A 12,339-nucleotide genomic window follows, 5' to 3' on the forward strand; every position below is an offset into this window, starting at 1 on the left:
GGTGCTAACGTGACTTGGGAAGCGGAAGGAGATATGATTAGGCGCTACCCCCACCTCTTCGCGTAAGCTCCAATTTCGAGGACGAAATAAAGTTCAAGTTGGGGAGTGTTGTAACACCCCGAAATTCTCTTTCGTTCCGCTACGAGGTATTCTTATGTTTTATCTTATTCTTGAATATTTCAAGTATATATATATATATTATATGTATTTATTAGAGTGCTTTTATGTAAAGGAAATAAAAAAAATGGAAAAGGGGGGGGGTCTTACATGAGGTACTTTGACCCATACTTCCATCCAATCAAAGGTTGTCACCACACCTACCTAAGGGTCCTTACCTACTGGTGGATGAGGATGAGAAGGAGGCATGGTCTAGATTTCTCCCTAACCCATTTGTATCTACTCACGAAAAAGCTTCCCTCCCTTGTGCTTCCTCCTCCACGCAGCTGCTACTGCTGCTTCCTCCTCTCGCCGGCTTGCTGTTGCTTCTTCCTCTCGCCGGCGGCTGCTGCCGCCTAACCCTCTTCGACAGCAGCACGTTGCTGCTTGACTGTGTCCTCGGGCCTGCACCAACAGCAGCACGCAGCGAAGGCTGCTGCTGCATTCTTCAGCTTTGTCATYGGTAACCATAGTGAGTTCATTTCTTTATCCGGTCACTTGGTTTTGGATTTAGATGATGAGGTTATTTTGGTATATAAGGTTATAATGCAAATATTAGATGATGAGGTTATTTTGGTATATAATGTTATAATGCAAATATTAGATGATGAGGTTATTTTGGTATATAATGTTATAATGCAAATATTAGATGATGAGGTTATTTTGGTATATAATGTTATAATGCAAATATTAGATGATGAGGTTATTTTGGTATATAATGTTATAATGCAAATATTAGATGATGAGGTTATTTTGGTATATAATGTTATAATGCAAATATTAGATGACGATGATACTTTAGTATATGATGTCATGAAATTTATATTAGTTGATGAGGATTTAATTGTTATCTAAGAAATATCAATTATGACGAGAAAATTACGCGAAAAAGCCTACTAGTGGGTCGTATTAAGACTTGCATAACTCGAAGAAAAGATAGTGTATGGGTTGTCGTATACGTGCCTTATTATATCTAGAAATTGTAGGCGGTCTATGTAGAGAACTCTATTGCCTTATGATTTATGTCCGATGATTTGCTAATGATAGTAGTAGCGTACTTGTTATATTGGTAGACTCATGTTGAATCTCGAAGTTGGAATGTTATTATAAGTACTCGTATGCTAAATATTAAATATTCAAATAATTATTTTGAAATGGGATGAAGTTTGGGTTCGAATATTGTTTTATTTTATTATGTGTGAAGGATGGTGTGAACTGGGGGTAGGCATTGTGATTATTATGTAACCTCCATATCATCCTTTCACTACCACTCGGAAATAGGCATTGTGATTATTGTGTAATTTCCGAGATGAAGAGCTTACGATCACGAATGGCTAAATGACTGGATTTTGGTTGATGCTATAAGTGACGCTCTATAACGGTGATTTACGACTTACTTTGTGTTCGTCTTAATCAACGGTAATCGGGTCTCCCCCGTCAATCTTTGATGTTTAATACTCCTTGCAATATTTTAATTTAACTGCGACCTTTCAGTGCTTAAACTGGTAACATTTATAACTTCAAGTTTCTCTGTACCTTGCGGATTTAATTGGACTCACTAGGCGTAAGCCTAACACTTCTTTTTTGGTATGACTTGTTTAGCAGGTTCTTTTAGTAGCGGGGCCAAAACGGGTTGAGAGGAGCATTGTTTAGTGAAGAGGCTCTTTTGTAGTAAAGCCTCGTTCTCTTGAGCGTTAAGCTGGAAAATGCCGTATTTTTTGGAGATTGATAGAAACACCCGTCTATAATCTAGTTGTAGAAAATTCTAGATTAGTAGGTTGTTATTTATCGTCTCGATAATCGTTTGTAAACGCCTTACTATTGCCTTTTGTCTAAAWTGTAAATTTCAAGAATTCACGTTCCGGAATTTTTATTTCTTTTTGCTTGAATTTATWTCTTTTGTTTTAGCTATTTATTATTGCTTCTTGTAAGTGCAATGGGTGTTACATTGAGTCTAGATGGAGAACTTCAGAGATAGACAAGGTTTCTGGAAAGACTAACCAGAGCTATTAAAGTGTCTCTGGAATGGTAGAACAAAGACTCAACACTTAGAAACTTTCTACTTTCTTTTACAATGAAAATTGGGGCCAACATAATGTTTTCAGTTTCTCAACAAACTTTAGCTGAAACAAAATAATGCGGAAATCAGGAGAATATGAGTTAGGTATACTACTTTGATATTTAAAGTGGTTCCCTCAACCTTGGTTATTTCTACTTTTCCCGAGTCCACCTCAAGACGATGATCCACTATATTGTTGTTCTTTAACCGTCGAACAAAAACCATTGTACAATTATTTATTCAAAGTTTTCTTTTTGGCAAGACCTAGAATGGATCTTCAACACACTCAATCAATCATTTACAATGACAGATATATTACTGATACACACAAGTGACTCCAATCTTAAATTTGGATGAGTGTTTTGCGTTCTTGAATTCTCTCTTATATGATGGGATAACATTGAGTTTGAGAGTAAACGGTCCTAATAAGAGTAAACACTGTGAACATCTGAAAATTGACATTCTGAAATCTATTTATAGGGCAAAGTATACATCAAAAATTGGAATTTTTTGGTTGCGGAAGTCCGAAACGTACTTCTTAAAATTGTTGGGATTGAGTTCGGACAWAATTCTTTAAAAACTTTTTCAGAAGTTTAGACACTTTTTAACATATTTGAAAACAAGATACACTCTCGTGTAAATAACCAAATCAAACGTTTGTTAAAACCAAATTTTCTATCACATGTTTTATTATACATTTTTCACACATAAAAAATATTTCTGATTCCTTACGAAAAAATGTCTAAAAGATTTTGATTTGTTTTTAAGACGTTTCTTACACATCATAAATCATTTTTGTGTCTTCCAAATGTATTAGAAGAATTTGACTWTAAAAAAAATCTCCCAATTTTTGTCGTTTAGAAATCTATTATGAATTCTTGTAATTTTTATAAAATATTTATTTATTTGTATGAAAACTTGCCTGAATTTTTAAGTTTTAGTAGCAAATATATTTACCATTTGTGATAACTCAGATTTGATTTATCGTTGAAATTCTTCGTGATATATTTCCCAATAAATAAATTCTTGAACTCCTATATATTCCAAGTCAATTTTTTATTTCTTCAAATTTTATATGGCAATGCTTTTCAATGCATTCTTTATGAGGTTTTAACAACACAAATTTCAATACATTCAAATTTGTGATCAACTCTTTTTTTAACTCTTTAACTCGCCTACTATAACACCTCAAAATTATATTTGTATATAACAACATATTTCATATATCATGAAATACTAATATACATACAAAAACTACATTACAAAAGTAACTATCAAATTTTTTCACATAATCCTAGTATAGGACTTGTATACATAACAAGTATTCATGTACAAGTATTAACACATCACATCTTCAAAAATCCATATATGTAACTGTAAGCAATCATAAATCTCTCTATAATTTTTCCTTCCCCTTTTCCTGCRGGTTGTGCCCGACCTGTAATGCACATTTTGAAATACAAATGAGGGCTAGACCATGAAGTATAGTGAGAAATCCCTTTTTGATTGCTATTACATGGTGAAAATTACTAAAATATTTTTATAAACCCATATTTGTATAAATAACAAATAAATAATGTTTTATCAAAACAAATCTCTTTTGTCGCATCAATAAGATGAGACAACACCCATTTATAACGTCAAACAACCAAATAAACCCTTTATCGTATAACACATAAACTTGTCGCGTCATATAAATAAAACCATAATTTCTCGAATCATGAGGGTGAGACAACCTCATTTTCTCGCATCACACGTGTGCGAGAACCCATCTCATCGCATCCAACACATGCAATAAACACATATTTGTCGCATCCTTGCCTTCTCGCATCACACGTGCGAGAACCCATCTCATCGCATCCAAAACATGCGATAAACACATCTTCTCGCATCCTTGCCTTCTCGCATCACAAGGATGCGATAAAATAATCTTATCGCATCAATAAGATGCGATAACCCAAGGTTATCGTATCATGAAGATGCGATAACTCAAAGTCATTGCATCATAAAGATGCGATAATAGTTTTCATATGATCAAAAATTATAGTTTTCACATTCAGTTGATTATGTCACATTTATCCCATAATACATCTAATTTGATTATGTCATCCTAATCCCAAAATATATCTCTCCTGATTATGTCACTCTCATCCCAAAATACACATCTCCTAATTATGTCATCCTTATCCTAAAATACATATCTCCTAATTATGTCATCCTTATCCTAAAATACACATCTCCTGATTATGTCACTCTTATTCCAGTCATTTGATATTAACATATTAAAATACAAAATTATGCTAACAATAACATAATAACAGTTTCAAAATTTTCCCACATATAGAACCATATGATTTTGTTTTAACACTGTAAGATAAAGTTTTTAAATTAAAACTCACCTTGATTCACAGAGAATGAAGATAATCATCGACAAACATTCAGATTAATAATCACATAATCAACTTCTTCTTTCTCCTCTTTTAGTTTTGATTTTCTCAGGCTCAAAACACACACATAAAACTATTTAGTTTTTTTACTTACTTTTTACCATCCCATTGAGATAAATAAAAATATCTCAAATAACATACATAAATAATATGAACAAGGCGGTGGTGGGTTTTAAAAGTATAATTTAAGCACATATTCATTTTAAACCCCTCAACTTACCACCATTAATAAAAAACAATCCCGAACTTTGTAACCGATAAACCGGTTATCATACCTACGTATGTTTGATGTCACTACAATAAAATCGGGTTTATAGGACGCTCCTAATTTTTAAGCGTCCTAATAGACCTCTTTATAGAACCAAAAAATAAAATGTCATATCTAAAAGCGTTGTAATAAGTTTATATGACGTTTTTTTGACATAATAATAAGTTTTTTATGACACTTTTAATATAAAGCGTCTCATTAGCAACTTTATAGGACACTATTTGAAAAATTGTCATATATAAACAAGTGTCCTATAAAAAAAAATTGAGTTTATAGGACACTTTCTCAAAAGTGTTCTATAAAGTTGCTAATGTCACGTTTTGTATTAAAAATGTTCTAAAAAACTTGTTAAGATGCCTAAAAGCGTCATATAAACTTATTACAACACTTTTAGATAGAACGCTTTATATTTTGGTCTTATAAATTAAGTTCTATAAAGTGGTCTATTGAGACGCTTAGAGATTGAGGGCGTCCTATAAACCCAATTTTATTGTAGTGTGTATACGAGAATATTTCTTGCATATATCATTTTAAATAAGTTAATAAATAATCTAGGTTTGATTTGGGTTATTATTAACAAATTAATGGAGATTTGCAAAATCTATATATATATATATATATATTAAAGGAAGAATCATATTGTTGTTCAATGAGAAACTTTAGATCTTATTTATCTTTTTTCTCATTATTTTGGTTTATTTTTAATATACAATCAACACATTAATTGCTAACCCTTTCATTTTCCTATTTTTTAACCCCATTTTTATTATTCTATTAAGAAAATTTGAATCCACAAATATATAAAACTATATATAATTTTATCTACATCAATACATACATATTTTTAATTACATGAGAATTGTAAAATAAATCATCAAAAATTAAAGATAGGTGAAAATTTTGAAATACAAAACTACAATCTTAAATAATGTGGTGTAATGTAAATTATTACTGTTTGTAATTCATAAATCGTATTGCCATGTCCAACTATCCAACGAGATCATGCGGCTATCAATTAGTCAAGGCTTTAACTGTTCAACAATTTCGATTTTCATAAAATCATTAAAACATGCATTGTTGATCCAAATTCTTCAATATAAAATAGTCATTTTAAAAAGTATAAAAACAGAACTACTACAATCACTATTAAAAAAATGAATTAACTAACAAAAGAAAAATAAACCAAATACATATCTTTTCTCTTCTCTGAAATCTAAAACAAACAAGTAGGAGAGGCATGATCCGAAACTATATAGAAAAACTTCAACAGATTTACAATTTGTCGCTTTTGACCACCCTCCCCTTCCCAGACCATCCTTCCATTAAAAAAATGTTTCCAAGGCTTTTTAATCTTGAGGGGGATACTCGATGAGGGGTATCAAGTAGATTAGAGGGTTGAGTTCCGGTAAGAAAAAGAGTTAAGGTGAGAAACGTAAGGATCTCCACCCTTGGATGCATATTAGGATGAGATCTACCGAGATACACCTAAAAAGTTTTTTGTAAAACCTTAGGATAGTGAGGTGGCACCATGAGAATTGAGTATTCTAACATGGTGAATTTGTGGTTGAGTTTTAGTTGTCCCAAATTGGTGAAGATTTAAAAGATTTGAATAAAGTGAAGTGTATAAAAAGATGCATGGTGCCTTTGTGTCAATTCATGGGTTTTTCTTCATAAGGTCGTCTTATTTTCGATGACCCTCTTTGAAATCTATAACCATGGTTGGAACCAAACCAACCAAATGGTAAAAGTCATTAGTACAAACTAAAAGTGAAACCAATGATGATGACTTGGCAACATGAGGTTTGATTGTTCCTCAAATCTGAAATAAGGTTGACTTTCATCTTTTAACATTGGTAGAAAGATGATAGTTTGGAAGAAGATGATGGATGTATAAAAACGTGATGGAACTTTGAAATCTATAAGAAGATGATGGATGCATAAAAGCGTGATGGAACATTGAAATCTATAACAATGGTTGAAATCAAAACCAACCAATTGGTAAAAAATTTGTGCAAAACGAATACAAATCATATATATATTTTTCTTAACAAGAGTTGTGATTATTGGGATACTTATAATAACAAATGTAGTTTAAGTGTCTATTATATCACTTATATACATAGAATGAAAGTGTTGAAGTAATGACGTGCTTTCATCTGATGTTAATATTCAACAAATCGTGATTTATGGTGTTGGATGAGGCATTATAAATATAAATACAATCTAGAGTGTTCAGACACATCAGATGAGGCTTTTACGTTTTTTCTTAAATTGAGTTTTGATCACCGYGCAACGCATGGTGTCGAACAATAGTATAATTTATTAACACAATTTTCCATACACTTACACCAAAAGGATCTTGGGTTACAGCATCTTGGGTTACAGCCTTACAGGTGATCATAAAGATGCACAAAAAGCCCGACCTTGATCTCGACTCCAAAAAGCCCACACCTAGTAGGCCTTGGCCCTTACCATAGACCATTAAAGCCCAATTATACCTACTTTTTTAGAAAAAAGTTCAATCAAGCCCAAGTCTTAAAAGACCGTCTTGAAAAAGTCCAATCAAGCTTAAAAAAGCCTGAACCAAACCCAAAAAGCCTGAGTTTTTTGCTTACCGAAAATTAGGGGTGCGCAAAACCCGACCCAACCCAGAAAACCCGACCGAAACCCCCGATCCGAACCGATGCTTATTACTCGAGCCTACCCGATGTCCGAAATCCGAAAAATATATCGGGTTAGTCGGTTCAGGTAGGATCTTATGATCCATAACCCGAACCCGTCTGAAACCCGAAGAATTCAAGCAATCGCTTAGTTGTTTGCTGTTGTTGTTGCTGTTGTTATTTGCTATGTACGTATGTATGTTGTAACTGTTTGCTTATGTTGTTTGCTATTATTGTTTCACTGTTATGTATGTATGTTGTAACTGTTTGCTATGTATGTATGTATGTATGTATGTATGTATGTATGTATGTTGTAACTGTTTGCTATGTATGTATGTATGTATGTATGTATGTATGTATGTATGTTGTAACTGTTTGCTATGTATGTATGTATGTATGTATGTATGTATGTATGTATGTTGTAACTGTTTGCTATGTATGTATGTATGTATGTATGTTGTAATCGTTTGCTGCTGTTGTTTGTTGTTGCTGTTTCACTGCTATGTATGTATGTATGTACGTATGTATGTTGTAACTGTTTGTTGTTGTTGTTTGATGTTGATGTTTGCATACAAAGTACAACACAATTAAGGTATTATTGGTGTTATATATTGTTGTTGTTTAGTGTTTACTAGTTGTTGTTTGTTGTTATAAACTGTTGCTGTTGTTTTTAAGTTTTAACTATGTTGTTCTCCATAATTCATAGTTCATAACTCTAAGTGTTGTTGTTGATTAGTCACATTTAAATCTTGCACCATTAATATTTAACTAGTAGTGTACCCGCGCAATGTGGCGGGATGTGAAATTTTGAAAAGATGTAAACGGACATATCGATTACGGATAAAAATTTGTATTTTGTTCTATCAGGATGTATATTTGAAAAGATTTAAAAGGTTCTATCAGGATATATATTCAACTTCCCGCGCAATGCGCCATGATGTAAAGGTGCGCCATGATGTAAAAGTTCTATCAGGATATATATTCAATTTTTAAATATCATTTTTTTTTTTGCAAAATATCTTTGAAATAGTTTTATACAATTTCTCATTCAGAAAGTCTAAAATTTATGTTTAAACAAAATAGAAATTAGAATCATGTTTTTATCATACACAATCATCATTCAAAAGTTCTTGATACACCACATTTGATGTGTAGACTTCTTCCTAGTTAAACTTTTTGGTAGGTTTCACTAATACCTTCGTATTACCACGTGATATCTCTCTGGACAATGTCACGTAAAGTTGGCCGTGCGAGAATACCGATTCCGGTAGATAAACACCTACCACCGGAATTGTCTGTCCTTGAACTTTATTGATTGTCATGACAAAACAAAGTCGAACGGGAAATTGTTTTCTCGTTAATTTAAAGGGACACATATCATCTTCAGACGAACATAGAGGAATTCTTGGTAAAAATACCCTCTTACCAGCATGCTGACCAACAACTATTTCTGCATCGATATCATTCTGCTGAAAACCTCTACATATCAACCTCGTGCCATTACACAATCCATTTGAGGGGTCGATATTCCGCAATAGTATTATCGGACAGCCAATTTTAAGTCGGAGGTAATGAGGGGGCAAACCGCTAACAGTCAGTGAGTTTAAGAACTCCTTCGGATATAAATTATTCTTGTCATCTTCTGCTTCATCAAAACTATAGTAAATTTTTTCCTCTCCACAGAATCTTTCAATAAACTGATCATTAATCTTGTCGACATGCTCATTTTTAGTTGTTAGTATCGCCCTCGAAATGATATAATCTGAAGCAGTCTCGCAGGTTTGAAGAAAAGGAAAGATTGCATCAATTAAAGCATCATTCGATCCATTTTTATTTGTGTAAGGAATGGTCATGTCATCAGGTATGCGAATAAAGTTTCCGTCTACTGATTCTTTATCTCCATCGCCGACACGTAACAAAAAATCCGAAAACCATGGATCAGTAAGTGCTCTCATAATGATCGTTAACCGCAACTTTTTAATCGAAGACCAAATAGGTGGCATCCGTAAGTTTGAGTCTACGATCTATGCTCGAGTGCCATGTCTCATTACTGGCAACACCTGTCTAAAATCACCACCCATAATCATTATTTTCCCACCAAATGGGAGTCTCACCCCAGTGATGTATTGCATTGTTCTATCGAGTGTCTCTACTGCCTGCCTCTTTGCCATTGATGTTTCATCCCAGATGATTATTTTTGCGACTCGAAGTCGTTGAGCAGTTCTGCTTTGTTTTTTTATATTGCACACCAAATTATTATTAAGAGTAAGGGGAATCTTGAATCGAGAGTGAGCTGTTCTCCCCCCTGGCATGTTATTAGCGGCAGCGCCGGATGAAGCGGTTGCGAGAGCAATAAGTCCACGGGAATGAACATTAGCTAGCAAAGCTCTATACAAAAATGTTTTTCTAGTTCCACCCGGTCCATCTACAAAAAACACAGCTGGACAATCATTATCTACATGCCTCATGATCTCATCAAATGCATGTTTCTGGTGGGAATTTAGAGAATTTCGAGCATGTAAGTCTTCGTCTTGCACAATTATGGAGTATTCCTCTTGTACCTCACGAAATCCTCGTGATTCTAAATTGACAGCTGCATTTAAACTTGGAAGATCAAAATCATCGAGGTTTTTACCCATATATTGTAAAATGACTGCGATATTTGTAAGAACCATATTTCGGACTCCCTCAACATTTTCATAGTCTCGTCTATAATCTTCATAGAGTGAATCATAATGTTCATCCCATAACTTACGAACTCACAATAAATCAAGATCGTCACGAATAATCGTCTAAGAGCATTGGGAAACTGAAATGAGGAGGCATCAGCAAGACAATGCGATAAATTATCGTCGGTCTCTATTAAACCTCTCTCAAGAGCTGCTTTTCGAAATGTCGGATGTATTATGCCATTAACCGTGTAAAGATCTTCAAAGCACATGGGCCCACTAATATGAGACAGAAGTAGGCGTGGATGATATTGTTCTCCTTCGGCAGGATTAGCATGAAACAGTCGTCCTCTTATTGATTCTTGTTTTCAAGGATTCCATTTACGTGAACTGGCATTCCATGTGTAATGTTTCGGAAAATCTTTGTATAAATATTGTCTCGCACTCATATTTGTTCTATTCCTCTCAAAAAATGCGGTCAACATTGAGCTCTTGTCTCTCTCTATCAACGATATCTGTCATTATATCATTCTCTCTGAAACTAACCAGCTGCTTATTCGGAAGATGGACCTGCAAAGCCCTCACACGAGGGTGGATTTGAGAAAGTGAAAAGCTAAAAATCTTCCAAATTGCCTCAGGTGGCGAAACATATCGTGCATCTTGAAATCTCTTTATCTCGTTGACAATGACCTCTTCTCTATCAGGATCRAYATGAATAACCTGTTTGTCATGACCCTTGTAAACATACTTGAACACATATTTCACATATATTATTATATTTGTTAGTATATTATAAATATAAATTTAATGAGAACAAAACTAAATATAAATACTTTCACTTACGTTTCGGTCAAGAAGATAAGATATAGTTTTTTTTTCTTCCACATCTTCCCAAACAAATTCTACACGAAGAGTGGAAAAATTCCACCAGACATGAGATTGTTGTAATGATGAAAATACTTTGGTATAAGAAAGTGAATCCATTTTCTACAAATTAAAGATAGAATATGAAACACATATATTAAAAAAATATTCATTCTTTGAAAAAATATAGAAAAGAACGAATGATTTAATTCTATATACATATTATTTTTACTTGAAAAAATAATCCCTTTTTTTAATTTTCCTTTAAGGTAGCCAAAGTAATCCTAAGCCTACTCTATCCAAACCCAAGTAATTTACCGAATTAGGGGACCAAGACAAGCCAGCTTTTAATCCTCTATTTTTTATGTTGTTTTAGATCTCAGTGCATAAGATACATATGATAATGACAACCCTATATTATCCTAATTTGAAAATTGATATAGATATTGTTGTTTTTCTCTTCAAAATGTTTATAAACCATTCAATTTACTTAAAAAATAATAGTATCCAAAATTTATCAACAATTCAATTGTTCTGCTCTTCAAAACTTTATAAATCATTCTATTTGTATAAAAAACTTGTTCAAAAATATATTAACAATTTAGTTGTTCTAAATTAAGATGATTAAAATCACAATAAATCATAAATATCCATACATAAAATAACCAATAACAATAAACTGATCTTTGTTTCAAGATTCAAATGGGAAGTTGTTTCAAATTCAGTGCGATTTTGGAAGTGGAAGGAGAAGGAAGTATTTTTTTGGGCAAGAAAATGGATTGAAATATGATTTATTGGGCTAATTCTCTCAACTGAGCTCAAAAAGATTTAATTCATGAGGCCTATTATTACCTGATGGGCTGTATTACTATATCTTATGCCAACAACTTGGATTTTATGAAGAATGATGTGGGTCGTGTGATGCTGACTTGGGCCTCTACTTTGAAGTGGACTCATCCCAAGAACAATAAGGCCTTGGGGTTCTTTAAAATATGGTTTTTATTTTCCAATGTTGGGTATGGGTGTAAGCCTTTGTTAATTGTTTTTTCCCAAACATTTTATAGGATGTTGCTTAATTGTCTTTGTAAAAATGGATATGCCCATTTCTTTCTTATAATTTCCTTTTTTATTGAATAAAATTTTCCCGGGGGTTTCGTCCCCTTTTACCAAAAAAAAAAATAACCAATCACAATAAACTTTAGGATGTAATACATTA

At 33.1% G+C, this 12,339-nt stretch overlaps 2 protein-coding genes across 2 annotated transcripts; both read right to left on the minus strand.

Moving 5' to 3' along the window:
- Positions 1-8,753: 8,753 nt before the first annotated feature.
- LOC112514111 (ATP-dependent DNA helicase PIF1-like) lies at positions 8,754-9,593 on the minus strand. Its single transcript, XM_025120443.1, has one exon. The coding sequence runs from the start codon at positions 9,591-9,593 to the stop codon at positions 8,754-8,756; it is 840 nt and encodes a 279-aa protein (XP_024976211.1).
- Positions 9,594-9,614: 21 nt separating this feature from the next.
- Positions 9,615-10,265, minus strand: LOC112514112 (ATP-dependent DNA helicase PIF2-like). The gene has a single exon (XM_025120444.1). The coding sequence runs from the start codon at positions 10,263-10,265 to the stop codon at positions 9,615-9,617; it is 651 nt and encodes a 216-aa protein (XP_024976212.1).
- Between the last annotated feature and the right edge of the window lie 2,074 nt (positions 10,266-12,339).

Source organism: Cynara cardunculus (assembly GCF_001531365.2).
Source record: "Cynara cardunculus var. scolymus isolate 2C chromosome LG 6, CcrdV1, whole genome shotgun sequence".
Lineage (NCBI taxonomy): Eukaryota > Viridiplantae > Streptophyta > Magnoliopsida > Asterales > Asteraceae > Cynara > Cynara cardunculus.

What these genes read in the sequence shown, in the direction of transcription:
- LOC112514111 (XM_025120443.1), bottom strand. Translation starts at nt 9,593, where the DNA reads ATGCCACCTATTTGGTCTTCGATTAAAAAGTTGCGGTTAACGATCATT.
- LOC112514112 (XM_025120444.1), bottom strand. Translation starts at nt 10,265, where the DNA reads ATGGTTCTTACAAATATCGCAGTCATTTTACAATATATGGGTAAAAAC.